The sequence below is a fragment of the Salvelinus alpinus genome, chromosome 9 (assembly GCF_045679555.1).
Source record: "Salvelinus alpinus chromosome 9, SLU_Salpinus.1, whole genome shotgun sequence".
NCBI lineage: Eukaryota > Metazoa > Chordata > Actinopteri > Salmoniformes > Salmonidae > Salvelinus > Salvelinus alpinus.
In genome coordinates, this window is record NC_092094.1 from 12,246,260 (window position 1) to 12,264,218 (window position 17,959).

Here is a 17,959-nt window from a genome sequence, read left to right on the forward strand (position 1 = left end):
AACTAGGGATTAGGGACTATATATTCCCAAGTGGGGTTCCCACTATTTTCAAGTGTCAATGTAGGGTTGCACGCAGTAAAAGTTTGGGAACCCCTGAGCTAGAGTGACTTTTGACTTCTGTAGATTTAATATGTCATACAAGGCATTGAATTCATGTAAATATAGTGAATGTACACCCGCACCTCAACCCACAAGTGTTTTGAAAGAAATCTCTACGTTCGCTGGAAATACTATTCATGAACATATTTACACAATAATGTCAGGGATCTGGGTTATGTAGATTAATTAGGTCTAATCTCACGAGTCCGACGCTCCACACTGTAGACCGCTGGAGCTCAAGACTAAGTCAGATCTTAAAAGTATATTCCGTTCTTGTTTTATATAACAGGTGAGTCGGGCAACTGTAATAAGATCACATGTCTGTGGAGGATTGTGAGCAGCATGGCAGAGGATCTGGACACAGATAGCAGAGTCTGTCAAACTATCCTGACGGCGATATGAGATGTTAGCCTGGGGGAGGTTAATTTCCTCTTGTCATCTACATTAACCAGATGTTGGACATCACAAATCCCCTCTTCCGTCTGTCTTCTGTCTCTGTATAGGAACACGTTTCCTTTTTGTAGTTGTGGACTGTCAAGCCAAGCCAGGCAAGGCTTCAGGCTTCAGGCTTCAGGCAGCAGCAGAGTGACCTGGACTACATTATGAATACTTCATTACACTGCGTTATTTATGCTGGCAGGAAGTGAAGATGATTTAAGACGTTAGTCACGAGCCAGGGAGTAGTGACAGGACAGGACAGAGCTACAGCGCAAGGCATGTATTCTGAACTGGTAACGAGGTGATGGTTTTATTAAATACTGTAGGTGATGGCTACATTAAATACTGTAGGTGATGGCTATATTAAATACTGTAGGTGATGGCTATATTAAATACTGTAGGTGATGGCTATATTAAATACTGTAGGTGATGGCTACATTAAATACTGTAGGTGATGGCTATATTAAATACTGTAGGTGATGGCTATATTAAATACTGTATTAGATATAAATGGTCTTAATAAGTATTGAATATAAACCGTTTACAGTGCCTTGCAAAAGTAGAAGTGTTTCACAAGAAAAAATATTTTGCATCCTCAAAGTGGTAGGCATGTTGTGTAAATGATACAACCCCCCAAAAAATCTATTTTATTTCCAGGATGTAAGGCAACAAAATAGGAAAAATGCCAAGGGTGGTGAATACTTTCGCACGGCACTGGAAATGTCTGCTTGTTCTCGTTTTGGCATTGCAACAAGTTTTGCACTTGTTAGTTACCATGACACGGTTCTTTATACTGTGTGTTATTATCCCACTGTAAACTATTCTACAGTCTAAAGCTGTCACAATATCCCACTGTAAACTATTCTACAGTCTAAAGCTGTCACAAAATCCCACTGTAAACCATTCTACAGTCTAAAGCTAATATCCCACTGTAAACCATTCTACAGTCTAAAGCTAATATCCCACTGTAAACTATTCTACAGTCTAAAGCTGTCACAATATCCCACTGTAAACCATTCTACAGTCTAAAACTGTCACAATATCCCACTGTAAACTATTCTACAGTCTAAAGCTGTCACAATATCCCACTGTAAACTATTCTACAGTCTAAAGCTGTCACAATATCCCACTGTAAACCACTCTACACTCTAAAGTTGTCACAATATCCCACTGTAAACCACTCTACAGTCTAAAGCTGTCACAATATCCCACTGTAAACCACTCTACAGTCTAAAGTTGTCACAATATCCCACTGTAAACCACTCTACACTCTAAAGCTGTCACAATATCCCACTGTAAACCACTCTACAGTTTAAAGCTGTCACAATATCCCACTGTAAACCACTCTACACTATAAAGTTATCACAATATCCCACTGTAAACCACTCTACACTCTAAAGTTGTCACAATATCTCACTGTAAACCACTCTACAGTCTAAAGCTGTCACAATATCCCACTGTCAACCACTCTACAGTCTAAAACTGTCACAATATCCCACTGTAAACTATTCTACACTCTAAACTTATCAAAATATCCCACTGTAAACCACTCTACACTCTAAAGTTATCACAATATCCCACTATAAACCACTCTACAGTCTAAAGTTATCACAATATCCCACTGTAAACCACTCTACACTCTAAAGTTATCACAATATCCCACTGTAAACCACTCTACAGTCTAAAGTTATCACAATATCCCACTGTAAACCACTCTACACTCTAAAGTTGTCACAATATCCCACTGTAAACCACTCAGTCTAAAGCTTCCCGAGTGGTGCAGCGGTCTAAGGCACTGCATCTCAGTGCTAGAGGTGTCACTACATACCCTGGTTCGATTCCAGGCTATATCACAACCGGCTGTGATTGGGAGTCCCATAGGGCGGCTCATAATTGGCCCAGCGTCGTTAGGGTTTGGCAGGGGTAGGCCGTCACTGTAAATAAGAATTTGTTCTTAACTGACTTGCCTAGTTAAATAAATGTTGAACAAAATAAATAAATAATATCCCAATGTAAACCACTCTATATCCTAAAGCTGTCTGTTACAATATTTGAAGTGAGTCAATTGGATGTGTGAATATAATGAGGTCCTACATCTACTTGAGCCATGTCTCTGGCTTTCCATTCGATCTTCTTCAATCATTTCAATGGTCTTAGACACCTTACATACAGTGAATTACTTGTATGAATTGTTACCTCAGGCAACTGCCGGGTAGAACCACTGATTATTTCCTTGGCTGTGTATGGGGCTAACCTGGGAATGTTGTCGTCTACGGTGGCACAGCCGTACAGGAACACAATGACTCCCACTATAGAAGCAGGGATCAGCATTTGGGTGTACAGCCCCAGCCACGCAAAGTACAGTCCTATCTTCTCCCCAAAGTACTTCCTGTAAAGGAAACAATACAGCAATCTCATCTTTCAAATAGAATAGAAATAATAGAATGGAATACAATATAATAGAATACAAAATAATATATAATATCATACAATATAATTGTCACGCTGTGATCTGTTTCACCTGTCCCTCTGATTGTCTCCACCCCCTCCAGGTGTCACTTATTTTCCCCAGTGTATTTATCCCTGTGTTTCCTGTCTCTCTGTGCCAGTGTATTTATCCCTGTGTTTCCTGTCTCTCTGTGCCAGTGTATTTATCCCTGTGTTTCCTGTCTCTCTCTGCCAGTTTGTCTTGTATGTTTAGTCAAGTCAAGGTGTTTTTCCCCTTACTCCTTTTCTATTCTCTTTTGCTAGTCTTGCCAGTTTTGAACACTGCCTGACTCTGTACTACTTTCCCGCCTGCCTGATCATCCTGCCTGCCCTGACCTTGAATCTGCCTGCCCTTCGGTACCTATTGGACTCTGAACTGGTTTTGACCTTTGACCTGTCCACGACCATTCTCTTGCCTACTCCTTTTTGGATTATTAAACATCTTAAACTCCAACAATCTGCCTCCTGTTTCTGCATCTGGGTCTCGCCTTGTGTCATGATAATAATAGAATACATAAAAGAACATAGAATATGTATAAAGTATTTCCTGCATTAGGAAGAACATATTGCATTGTAAGGTTAGGCGCAACACTTTCTCAACACTTTCTCTCTTATGAAAGAAATAATGTATATTTGATGTAAAGATTAAAAACATAATGTGACATTGCAATCTAAACAGACCTTCACCAGATAGCGATTGAGGAAGTACAGAGCAATCTCAGAAATAACGTTCCAGTTTCACTATAGGAAACCTTCCCTCACCTTACTAGCCCGATAGGCTGGTATTTGTAAAATACACTGTAACTCGCCCACTCCTCATACAAGAGCTGAAACACAGAACAACAAAATGTCAAAACATAACACAGCATTACAGGGGCCACACTTAAAAAGGAGAGTTTAAAAGTCATATTTTGATTTGTCTATTCATTGAAGAGGCAACCAGACAGAGCAGATGTTTCGGCTGTTAGGCCACTGTCAGTGTTATTGCCTTCAAACCAGCATGCATTCACTCCAATTCTTCAGCACGTCTTCCTGATGACTCTCACTGACAATTATATCCGTCTCAGCTCTTAGCCAAGCTCCTGTAACCATGATTGCTGGAGAGAGAGTGTGTGAGAGCTGTGAATGGGTCTTTTGACCTCTGAAAGCTGATATGAGCTGTAGTTGGAGACCGAGGACCAGAGGGTGAGAGAGGGCCAGAAGGTCAGCGAGGGTCAGAGAAGGTCAGATACATTTGAAGTCAGCTCTCTTTTCTTCCCTCATCTGATGACAGATGTCAGGTGGAACGTAGAGAGAGAGAGCGTGCTACCGTGGTAAATGAAAGGGTGGCAGGTGTGAAGGGGAGAGGGGACGAGAAGGGGGAGACAGAAGGGGGAGACAGATGGGGGGGTTGAGGTTGTGACTGGCGGGGGAACAGGGGAGAGCTGTGCAGGGAGAGGAGGGAAAGGTTGAAGAGCAGGGGGGAAACAGACAGGGGAAGGAGTCAGGGGGTGAGGAACAGGGGAGAGCTGTGCAGGGAGAGGGAGGAAAGGTTGAAGAGCAGGTGGGTAACAGACAAGGGAAGGAGTCAGGGGGTGAGGAACAGGGGAGAGCTGTGCAGGGAGAGTGGGGAAAGGTTGAAGAGCAGGGGGGAAACAGACAGGGGAAGGAGTCAGGGGGTGAGGAACAGGGGGGAGACACATGGGGGAAGGGAGGCGAAGCTTGTGACTGGTGGATGGAGAACACAGTGTACAGTATTGGGATCTGGGGACACAGCTGTGTTCCTTCAATCCAGTACTATTATGTCCTTGTCCTGTCCTCCCTCTCTGTGACACCACTCACTAATTTCCAATCTATCTATCTATCCGTCCGCCTGTATGTCTGATCAACACCCTTCATGTTGTTGTTCCACTGGCTGACTGCTTTCATCAAACGCTAGAGTACAACTGTGAAGCTTATTGCACAACAATGTCATTATCTGTTATTGAAAGACAGATTCGTTTTTTTTTTCTCTTTCTCGTCTCATTCATACTTTCGTCTAGCCTCTAATGTATCTTTGATCATTTCAAAACCAATGGTTCTCTTGTTCCATTGAAGTAAATCTGAGAGGCTGTCTTCCGAGTAAAGAACACATGCTGTTCCCAGAAGAGCTCCCTCCCTCTCTCTCTCACTCTCTCTCTCTCTCTCACTCGCTCTCACTCGCTCTCTCCCCTCTCTCCCCTCTCTCACACTCGCTCTCTCTCTCTCTCTCTCTCTCTCTCTCTCTCTCTCTCTCTCTCTCTCTCTCTCTCTCTCTCTCTCTCTCTCTCTCTCTCTCTCTCTCTCTCTCTCTCTCTCTCTCTCTCTCTCTCTCTCACTCTCTCCCCTCTCTCTCTCTCTCTCACTCGCTCTCTCCCCTCTGTCACTCTCTCTCACTCGCTCTCTCCCCTCTCTCACTCTCTCTCACTCGCTCTCTCCCCTCTCTCACTCTACATTTGAAACATCATAGATCATTTGCAGTGTGAAAATGCCATTGAAGAACCATTCACACATACAGTAACATACAGTATATGTACACTGTTTGTACATACTGTAACATACTGTACATGTCCTCATGGACGAGGCCCCTTGGCATTGGGTTGTCCCTGTGTGGGTAACGTAGTGTATCTCCCAGCCATGCAGACAGCAGTAAGGTGATCTGTGTGCTTGAGGCAGGGCTCTCCAGGCACATTCCTTCTAACCCTTCCATTCTCAACACTGGTACAAGACCACACTCTTTGAGAAAAAGGTGCTATCTAGAACCAAACTTTTGACTGGTACTATATTCAAACAGCCTACCCGACCCCTCTGAGCTGATTTCTGACGTGATGTTCCTTCTTTTCCTCTCTGTCTCTCTCTCTCTTTCTCTCTCTCTCCCTCTCTCTTAATTCAATTTAAGGGGCTACTTTTGGCATGGGAAACATATGTTTACATTGCCAAAGCAAGTGAAATAGATAATAAACAAAAGTGAAATAAACAATAAAAATTAACAGTAAACATTACATAAAAAAATTCCAAAAGAATAAAGACATTTCAAATGTCACATTATGTCTATATACAGTGTTGTAACGATGTGCAAATAGTTACAGTACAAAAGAGAAAAAAATAAACATAAATATGGGTTTTTATTTACAATGGTGTTTGTTTTTCACTGGTTGCCCTTTTGTTGTGGCAACAGGTCAAATATCTTGCTGCTGTGGTCTCCCTCCCTCCCTTTCCTAGTGATCCTCGGCCCAAAGACCCTGGCAAGTACCCACTGTATCCTACGCTGCTCAGGTGTTGACAGAGTAGTGTGGGTTGGCTGGTCCGGGGCCCCATCAGCAGGCAGCAGGCTCAGAGTGTTAGAACGATCCCCCTCTGATGCCCTGCCAGAGACACAACTATCCCATACAGTTGACAGAAAGGGTGGTGAAGCGCCTCTTTCTCTCTCCCTTCCTCTCTTCTACCAGCACGGTCTCTCTTTCTCCCTCCCTCCCCTCCAACCCCAACAGTCAGGGTTTCCACCATAACCATCCTACTGAAATACTGTACAGGTCATATCCCAACAGGCAGGGTTTCCACCATAACCATCCTACTGAAATACTGTACAGGTCATATCCCAACAGGCAGAGTTTCCACCACAACCATCCTACTGAAATACTGTACAGGTCAAATCCCAACAGTCAGGGTTTCCACCATAACCATCCTACTGAAATACTGTACAGGTCAAATCCCAACAGTCAGGGTTTCCACCACAACCATCCTACTGAAATACTGTACAGGTCAAATCCCAACAGTCAGGGTTTCCACCACAACCATCCTACTGAAATACTGTACAGGTCATATTTCCACCACAACCATCCTACTGAAATACTGTAGAGGTCATATCCCAACAGTCAGGGTTTCCACCACAACCATCCTACTGAAATACTGTAGAGGTCATACCAAAATAACACACTAGACTTCTCTTTCTCCACAAAGCCTAGCTAACCAACAGGCTACAGACAGGCAGCTTATTCTCCTGTTGTGTCACCACCCAAAGATACCCTCCTCCCCTCCCCTCTTTATGAGACACTTATCTTCGCTAAACTATAGTATGTTTGCATTTATCTTATCAATAGGATTACGCTAGCTATAAGAATGTAAACTGTTCGATAATTTAATAAAACAAATTTGTTGTGAAGATGAGACACACACACACACACACACGCGCTACAGTATGTACATTCCATCTGTTGCCAAGCTGAGCTTATTGTAATCATTCTCAGCGGGAGGAAGATAAGACACTTGGACACGTCCCCGTTCAGAGAGAATTCCTCAATTACATGCCATTATTCTGTTTCAATGATAGGGATGCCAATAGGATCGTTCTAATGCTCAACAGATGTTCCCGACAGAACCATGGCACCACTAACACACAGCAGCCTGGCTACACAACAGGAAAGATAGTGGGTATTTTCTACCATTGCACCACTAATACACAGCAGCCTGGCTACACAACAAGAAAGATAGTGGGTATGTTCTACCATTGCACCACTAACACACAGCAGCCTGGCTACACAACAGGAAAGATAGTAGGTATTTTCTACCATTGCATCACTAACACACAGCAGCCTGGCTACACAACAGGAAAGATAGTGGGTATTTTCTACCATTGCACCACTAACACACAGCAGCCTGGCTACACAACAGAAATTAGTGGGTATTTTACCATTGCACCACTAACACACAGCAGCCTGGCTACACACGGAAGTAGTGGGTATTTTCTACCATTGCACCACTAACACACAGCAGCCTGGCTACACAACAGGAAAGATAGTGGGTATTTTCTACCATTGCACCACTAACACACAGCAGCCTGGCTACACAACAAGAAAGATAGTGGGTATTTTCTACCATTGCACCACTAACACACAGCAGCCTGGCTACACAACAGGAAAGATAGTGGGTATTTTCTACCATTGCACCACTAACACACAGCAGCCTGGCTACACAACAAGAAAGATAGTAGATATTTTCTACCATTGCACCACTAACACACAGCAGCCTGGCTACACAACAAGAAAGATAGTAGATATTTTCTACTTGTTGTTTGAACTCAACTCTATGAAGCATATGCTAAATTATGCAGTATTGCTTTCTAATGTTTCAGGGCACCAAACATGCCCTTATCTAGATGTTCAGGAATGATCTTAAATAGGAACGATATTACGCACAAATGCTAAACTACAGGACACTATTGGGTCGGCGAAGACGAAGCACCATTCCTGATGAGCCATCACAGTCTCCACACCAGACCTCCATTCCATGCAGTATTTGAGGTGTAAACTGAAGGAAACAGCTAATAAGAACAAAGCACCAGAACATCTGAATAAGCTAGCTAACAGGAATGTCTGTTGAAAAGCCAAACAAACCTTGAGTCTGCTCTAAACTAGTCCCAGATACAGTTACTGCAGTCACTACTGTCTTTCTCAGGCTCAATGGAGTGAGGTACACACTTATCCAGTCATACAGACACACACATGGACACACACACATGTAGACACACACACACATGTACACACACACATGCGCACGGGCGCACACACACACACACACACACACACACACACACACACACACACACACACACACACACACACACACACACACACACACACACACACACACACACACACACACACACACACACACACACACACACACACACACACACACAGCTCTCCAGCAGGCAGAGCAGAGGAGGCCTGAAGAGACCTCAGTACAAACAGGACCCTGTGCCAATGCAGCAGAGTCAGCTGATAAGATTGTTTAGCTGTCATCCCCAGGGCCCAGCCCATCGTCTTGGAGAGGGGTCTGCCCTGCTCACACACCAAGCAGCTGTACAGTCATTAAACACACACCAAGCAGCTGTACACGCATCAATTAAACCATCTCCAGAAACACGGCTGTTAACATCAGTGTGGACTGTTAATATCAGTGTGGTCTGTTAATATCAGTGTGGTCTGTTAACATCAGTGTGGTCTGTTAACATCAGTGTGGTCTGTTAATATCAGTGTGGTTTGTTAATATCAGTGTGGTCTGTTAATATCAGTGTGGTCTGTTAATATCAGTGTGGTCTGTTAATATCAGTGTGGTCTGTTAACATCAGTGTGGTCTGTTAACATCAGTGTGGTCTATTAACATCAGTGTGGTCTATTAACATCAGTGTGGTCTGTTAATATCAGTGTGGTCTGTTAATATCAGTGTGGTCTGTTAACATCAGTGTGGTCTGTTAACATCAGTGTGGTCTGTTAATATCAGTGTGGTCTGTTAATATCAGTGTGGTCTATTAACATCAGTGTGGTCTATTAACATCAGTGTGGTCTGTTAATATCAGTGTGGTCTATTAACATCAGTGTGGTCTGTTAATATCAGTGTGGTCTATTAACATCAGTGTGGTCTGTTAACATCAGTGTGGTCTATTAACATCAGTGTAGTCTAACATCAGTGTGGTCTCCTTAGGAATGCCCATATGCCCATATTCATGTCACTCACCTTCCTATCATTGGGCTCAACGTTTTCACCATCCAAATCTCCCTGCAAAACAAATAAACAGAGATCTTGTTATTCGTCCAGATAAGTTTTCAACGTGTCTACTCAATGTGACTCGTCATGACATGTTTGACTGCACTCAACGACGTCTATTAAAACATCTACTAATCACATACAGTCCAATTGGCAGTTAACTTTATTGTATAGTCAGCACTCAGCAGTGGAATTGACTCCGATGTCTCATATGTCATTAAACAGATGTATGTGTGGTGTCCACGGGGGTTGGCAATACCATAAGACAGCAACAAACAAAAAAGATGTAAAGATGTATTTTATTGTAAACACAATTAAGCAGATTGCAATGAGTACTCACATCATGTAGTGGATAGGCATCTGTGTAGACTCCACTCCCTAGCAGGCTGGTGAACCCTAGAGACAGAGACACCGGGAAGTTGTACTGCGTTTAAAAATCCAAATGAAATACCTACTAATTCTGCTGGTCTTTAGTTACTGCATTAACTAATGGCTGGTACCAGCAGTGCTAGTGTCAACCCAGAGGAACCATTTTTAAAAGTCTAACGGCCAATTTGAGAATCTGAGTTTAGGCTATGTGAATATTCCTGTGATACTGTAACATTTCACACAAACAAGCACACATTTTACAGGCATATACAGTAGGTTATAAAATAGACACATACACACACAAATACAGACACACTCAAACACGCATTATTGTGCAGGACACATACTGCATGTAGTGCATAAGGCTCGAACTACACAGAAGGGAAAAGCCCTCCTAGACATTGAGTATATAAAACAAAGCAGACTCTTATAACTTACCCATACTATACTTAGCCTTTGTGCATTTTGTACGCTTCAATACTTCAAAAACCTGAAAAGTTAAGAAGGGAAGAACTAATCGTACATACAGAATAGTACATTCCTCAAATCAAATCAGATGTTATTGGTCACATACACGTGATTGGCAGATGTTATTGGTCACATACACGTGACTAGCAGATGTTATTGGTCACATACACGTGATTAACAGATGTTATTGGTCACATACACGTGATTAACAGATGTTATTGGTCACATACACGTGACTAGCAGATGTTATTGGTCACATACACGTGATTAGCAGATGTTATTGGTCACATACACGTGATTAGCAGATGTTATTGGTCACATACACATGATTAGCAGATGTTATTGGTCACATACACATGATTAGCAGATGTTATTTGTCACATACACGTGATTAGCAGATGTTATTGGTCACATACACGTGACTAGCAGATGTTATTGGTCACATACACGTGATTAGCAGATGTTATTGGTCACATACACGTGATTAGCAGATGTTATTGGTCACATACACGTGATTAGCAGATGTTATTGGTCACATACACGTGATTAGCAGATGTTATTGGTCACATACACGTGATTAGCAGATGTTATTGGTCACATACACGTGACTAGCAGATGTTATTGGTCACATACACGTGACTAGCAGATGTTATTGGTCACATACACGTGATTAGCAGATGTTATTGCGGATGTAGCGAAATGCTTGTGCTTCTAGCTCCGACAGTGCAGTAATATTTAACAAGAAATATTTAACAAATTACACAACATATACCCAATACACACAAATCTACAATAAACACATTCCTGTTATGGTTCTCATGAATAAACTGAGATGATCTACTGTAATTAATGGTCTCAATGGTCTCAGTCTACAGTCTACAGTCTACATTCTACAGTCTACATTCTACAGTCTACAGTCTACAGTCTACAGTCTACTGTCTACAGTCTACAGTCTACATTCTACAGTCTACAGTCTACAGTCTCCAGTCTACAGTCTACAGTCTACAGTCTCCAGTCTACAGTCTACTGTCTACAGTCTACAGTCTACTGTCTACAGTCTACATTCAACATTCTACAGTCTACAGTCTCCAGTCTCCAGTCTCCTGTCTACAGTCTACAGTCTACTGTCTACAGTCTACAGTCTACAGTCTACAGTCTACTGTCTACAGTCTACATTCTACATTCTACAGTCTACAGTCTACAGTCTACAGTCTCCAGTCTACAGTCTACTGTCTACATTCTACAGTCTCCAGTCTCCAGTCTCCAGTCTACATTCTACAGTCTACATTCTACAGTCTACAGTCTACAGTCTACTGTCTACAGTCTACAGTCTACAGTCTACAGTCTACAGTCTCAGTCTACAGTCTACAGTCTACAGTCTACAGTCTACTGTCTACAGTCTACAGTCTACAGTCTACAGTCTACAGTCTCAGTCTACAGTCTACAGTCTACTGTCTACAGTCTACAGTCTACAGTCTACATTCTACAGTCTACAGTCTACAGTCTCCAGTCTCCAGTCTACAGTCTACAGTCTACAGTCTACAGTCTACTGTCTACTGTCTACTGTCTACAGTCTACAGTCTACAGTCTCAGTCTACAGTCTACAGTCTACAGTCTACAGTCTACATTCTACTGTCTACAGTCTACATTCTACAGTCTACAGTCTACATTCTCAAGTCTACAGTCTATATTCTACAGTCTACATTCTACATTCTACAGTCTACAGTCTACTGTCTACAGTCTATTGTTTACAGTCTCCAGTCTCCAGTCTACAGTCTCCAGTCTACTGTCTACAGTCTACAGTCTACATTCTACAGTCTACATTCTCAAGTCTCCAGTCTACATTCTACAGTCTACATTCTACATTCTACATTCTACAGTCTACAGTCTACAGTCTACATTCTACATTCTACATTCTACAGTCTACATTCTACAGTATACAGTCTACATTCTACAGTCTACATTCTACATTCTACAGTCTACAGTCTACATTCTCAAGTCTACAGTCTACATTCTACAGTCTACATTCTACATTCTACAGTCTCCAGTCTACATTCTACAGTCTACAGTCTACAGTCTACAGTCTACAGTCTCCAGTCTACAGTCTACAGTCTCCAGTCTCCAGTCTCCAGTCTACATTCTACAGTCTACATTCTACATTCTACAGTCTCCAGTCTACATTCTACAGTCTACAGTCTACAGTCTACAGTCTCCAGTCTACAGTCTCCAGTCTACAGTCTCCAGTCTATATTCTACAGTCTACAGTCTACATTCTACAGTCTACAGTCATGGAGGAACGGGACGACACAGTGACACTTACTATTGAAGCTCTTGTTTTACTATCAAAGAAGGAGTCTCTGTCTGATAAATCAAACCTGTTATGAAGAAACACGCACGCACGCACGCACGCACGCACGCACGCACGCACGCACGCACGCACGCACGCACGCACGCACGCACGCACGCACGCACACACACACACACACACACACACACACACACACACACACACACACACACACACACACACACACACACACACACACACACACACACACACACACACACACACACACACACAGACACCACAGAGACAGAGACAGAGACACACGGAGAGAGAGAGAGAGAGAGAGAGAGAGAGAGAGAGAGAGAGAGAGAGAGAGAGAGAGAGAGAGAGAGAGATAGAGAGAGAGAGACGGTAGAATTAACTGTATACATAAGGGCAGGTTGTTTTTGCAGCCATCTACCCACATTATAAACAGACACTCTTTGTTAGTGAAGTATCAGCATACAATAATCACTTTCCTGCTTAACACACAGAGGTGTAATGAAACCCATCATAGAGAGGATGTCAGTGGTTAGGCAGCCCGGACAAAGCCTGGTCCCTGATCAGTTCCTGCTGTCTTGCCAACTCCAATGGTCACTGTCACGTGGTGTGGAGTTGGCAAGACAGCACAAACAGATCTGGGACAAAAGGCTAACCCGCCCAGAGACCAGAGGGCCTAAATGTCCTTAAAGGTCTTACAGACCTGTCATAGATAACCCATGGGGGATTGTTATGGTAAGCATAGTTACAGCAGACCAGATTAATAGATGGCAGGGTTGGAATAGCATAGTTACAGCAGACCAGATTAATAGATGACAGGGTTGGGATAGCATAGTTACAGCAGACCAGATTAATAGATGGCAGGGTTGGAATAGCATAGTTACAGCAGACCAGATTAATAGATGACAGGGTTGGGATAGCATAGTTACAGCAGACCAGATTAATAGATAGCAGGGTTGGGATAGCATAGTTACAGCAGACCAGATTAATAGATGGCAGGGTTGGAATAGCATAGTTACAGCAGACCAGATTAATAGATGGCAGGGTTGGGATAGCATAGTTACAGCAGACCAGATTAATAGATGACAGGGTTGGGATAGCATAGTTACAGCAGACCAGATTAATAGATGGCAGGGTTGGGATAGCATAGTTACAGCAGACCAGATTAATAGATGGCAGGGTTGGGATAGCATAGTTACAGCAGACCAGATTAATAGATGGCAGGGTTGGGATAGCATAGTTACAGCAGACCAGATTAATAGATGGCAGGGTTGGGATAGCATAGTTACAGCAGACCAGATTAATAGATGGCAGGGTTGGGATAGCATAGTTACAGCAGACCAGATTAATAGATGGCAGGGTTGGGATAGCATAGTTACAGCAGACCAGATTAATAGATGGCAGGGTTGGAATAGCATAGTTACAGCAGACCAGATTAATAGATGGCAGGGTTGGGATAGCATAGTTACAGCAGACCAGATTAATAGATGGCAGGGTTGGAATAGCATAGTTACAGCAGACCAGATTAATAGCTTCCAGTGTTAGGGCAATAGCTCAGAATAGACGGCCGTCCAATCTCTACACCAAATAAACCAACAAAACAAACTGTGACAGAAATAACCCTGTTTATAGCTCATGCCTTTACAGATACTTTAGTGTGCTGTTTGAGTAAGATTCAAAGCTGATAGGCCCTTTCTTTTATAACATTAAACACAACCTCATGATTATTTGACTTCTGCTTCTGGGCTCAATCATGCAGTGTGAGCTGGTATGTAAGTCTTTGCGGGAAGCTTTACACACGATTACGGGTTCAAGTTCGGCCCTCTGTATTTTCAAGGAATGGTTTACCATCCGCTAAACTGTTTCACAGTTATTATTGATAGTCTGTTGTTGTACAAGCCGTCAGCCCTTCAGACCTTCAGCTATTGTTCTGTTCTGTTGTCAATGGGTGTCAATGGGTATGCCACATACTATACCGTACACCACTACAGTAGTCAATTAGATTATGTGCATTAAATTCCCGTAAACAAAGATGGATAGGCGCAGGAATGTAATTTTAGAGAAGAGTTTTGTATATGTGATTGGAAGACATACTGTATATAGTGATGCATATAATCCCTCAGAACAACGAATATTCCTTCAGCTATTTTTCTTGCCTGTCCTTAATGTGTGCGAACAGGCATATGCCACCACATGCCATATCATATGCCACTAGACATTTACAGTACCAGTCAAAAGTTTGGACACACCTACTCATTCAAGGGTTTTTCTTATTTTTACTACGTTCTAAATTATAGAACAATAGTGAAGACATCAAAACTATGAAAGAACACATATGGAATCATGTAGTAACCAAAAAAGTGTTAAACAAATCAAAAATATATTTTATGTTTGAGATTCTTCAAAGTAGCCACCCTTTGCCTTGATGACAGCTTTGCACACTCTTGGCATTCTCTCAACTAGCTTCATGAGGTAGTCACCTGGAATGCATTTCAATTAACAGGTGTGCCATGTTAAAAGTTACTTTGTGGAATTTCTTTCCTTCTTAATGGATTTGAGCCAATCAGTTGTGTTGTGACAAGGTAGGTGTGGTATACAGAAGTCAGCCCTATTTGGTGAAAGACCAAGTTCATATAATGGCAAGAACAGCTCAAATAAGCAAAGAGAAATGACAGTCCATCATTACTTTAAGACATGAAGGTTAGTCAAGGACTTTGAACATTTCTTCAAGTGCAGTCGCAAAAACCATCAAGCGCTGTCACGTCTGCTCCCGCTCTTTCCCTCCCCCTGGCGCTTGAGGGCGCCAGAATGCCTTGCATCACTCACTCCTGCCATCCATCACGTACACCTGCCTTTCCTTGTCACGCGCATCAGCGTTATTGGACTCACCTGGACTCTATTATCACCTGTTCATTTCCTCCCCTATATGTGTCAGTTCCCCAGCTCTGTTCCCTGCTTCTGCATTGATTGTTTTTCTGTTTGCTAAGCTGTTTATGTCTCGTTCCATGTCCGTGATTTATTAAATGTTACTCCCCGTACCTGCTTCGTCTCTCCAGCGTCATCCTTGTGATAGATCGTGACAAGCGCGACGATGAAACGGGCTCTCATGAGGACCGCCACATGAAAAGAAGACCCAGAGTTACCTCTGCTGCAGAGGATAAGTTCATTAGAGTTAACGGCACCTCAGATTGCAGCCCAAATAAATGCTTCAGAGTTCAAGTAACAGACACATCTCAACATCAACTGTTCAGAGGAGACTGCATGAATCAGGCCTTCCTGGTTGAATTGCTGCAAAGAAACCACTACTAAAGGACACCAATAAGAAGACTTGCTTGGGCCAAGAAACACGAGCAACGGACGTTAGACCAGTGGAAATCTGTCCTTTGGTCTGATGAGTCCAAATTTGAGATTATTGGTTCAAACCGCTGTGTCTTTGTGAGACGCAGTGTGGGTGAACAGATGATCTCTGCATGTGTGGTTGCCACCGTGGGCATGGAGGAGGAGGTGTGATGGTGTGGGGGTGCTTTGCTGATGATACTGTCTGTGATTTATTTAGAATTCAAGGCACGCTTAACCAGCATGGCTACGACAGCATTCTGCAGCGATACGTTTAGTGGGACTATCAATTGTTTATTAACAGGACAACGACCCAACATACCCGCAGGCTGTGTAAGGGCTATTTGACCAAGAAGGAGAGTTATGGAGTGCTGCATCAGATGACCTGGCCTCCACAATCACCCAACCTCTAACCAATTGAGATGGTTTGGGATGAGTTGGACTGCAGAGTGAAGGAAAAGCAGCCAACAAGTGCTCAGCATATGTGGGAACTCATTCAACACTGTTGGAAAAGCATTCCAGGTGAAGCTGTTTGAGAGAATGTCAAGAGTTTGCAAAGCTGTCATCAAGGCAAAGGGTGGCTACTTTGAAGAATCTAAAATCTATAATATATTTTGATTTAACACTTTTTTGGTTACTAACATGATTCTATATGTGTTATTTCATAGTTTTGATGTCTTCACTATTATTCTACAATGTAGAATATAGTAAAAAATAAAGATAAATCCTTGTGTGAGTAGGTGTGTCCACATTTTTGACTGATATTGTACATTAAAAGTGCATTAAATGTCCTTGAAACCAAGATGGTTTGGAGCAGGAATTGAAGTCCATATGTTAAGGTACATTTATACAGTCTATACAGTCCTGTATACCCTATATTATCATAAGATATAAAGTATATACTCACAAGTGTTGTTTTTCTCTGGAGAACATGTAGGAGAGATGCTTAACATTTTGTGTCCTGTTATCCTCCACGTTGGGATAGAGAGGTTCTGTTGCTTTGTTTACCAATGTGTTGATCTTCGCCCCAACACCCGTACTCTGCTTCATTTCATATACCTACAATATAAAGATATATCTTCAGTTTATATAACTACACTATCTAGATATACCTTCAGTTTATATGCCTACAATATAAAGATATACCTTCAGTTTATATAACTACAATATAAAGATATACCTTCAGTTTATATACCTACAATATATAGATATACACTACATGACCAAAAGTATGTGGATACCTGCTCGTCAAACATCTAATTCCAAAATCCTGGGCATTAATATGGAGTTGGTCCCCCCTTTGATGCTATAACAGCCTCCACTCTTCTGGGAAGGCTTTCCACTAGATGATGGAACATTGCCAAAGGTGTTCAATGGGTTTGATGTCAGTGCTCTGTGCAGGCCAGTCAAGTTCTTCCACACTGATCTTGACAAACCATTTCTGTATGGACCTCACTTTGTGCACGGGAGCATTGCATTGCTGAAACAGGAAAGGGCTTTCCCCAAACTGTTGCCACAAAGTTGGGAGCACAGAATCGTCTAGAATGTCATTATTGTTTTTGTTGCACTGCTTTGCTTTATCTTGGCCAGGTCACAGTTGTAAATGAGAACTTGTTCTCAACTGGCCTACCTGGTTAAATAAAGGTGAAAAACATTTATTTATTTATATTATTGTATGCTGTAGCGTTAAGATTTCACTTCACTGGAACTAAGGGGCCTAGCCCAAACCATGAAAAACAGCCCCAGATCATTATCCCTCCTCCACCAAACTTCACAATTGGCACAATGCATTCGGGCAGGTAGCATTCTCCTGGCATCCGCCAAACCCAGATTAATTCGTCGGACTGCCAGATGGTGAAGTGTGATTCATCACTCCAGAGAACACGTTTCCAC

At 42.4% G+C, this 17,959-nt stretch overlaps 1 protein-coding gene across 3 annotated transcripts in view; it reads right to left on the bottom strand.

Moving 5' to 3' along the window:
* The window catches only part of LOC139584322 (anoctamin-1-like), a 102,510-nt gene that overhangs the window by 36,003 nt on the left and 48,548 nt on the right, over positions 1 to 17,959 (bottom strand). For all 3 annotated transcript variants that reach the window (XM_071416017.1, XM_071416016.1, XM_071416018.1), the window contains 7 exons: positions 16,974 to 17,125; positions 12,725 to 12,779; positions 10,375 to 10,426; positions 9,908 to 9,963; positions 9,538 to 9,579; positions 3,787 to 3,851; positions 2,792 to 2,926 (listed from right to left, as the gene is read on the bottom strand). In XM_071416017.1, coding sequence (XP_071272118.1) covers positions 2,792 to 2,926; positions 3,787 to 3,851; positions 9,538 to 9,579; positions 9,908 to 9,963; positions 10,375 to 10,426; positions 12,725 to 12,779; positions 16,974 to 17,125 — 557 coding nt within the window. The remainder of the gene's footprint in view (positions 1 to 2,791; positions 2,927 to 3,786; positions 3,852 to 9,537; positions 9,580 to 9,907; positions 9,964 to 10,374; positions 10,427 to 12,724; positions 12,780 to 16,973; positions 17,126 to 17,959) is intronic.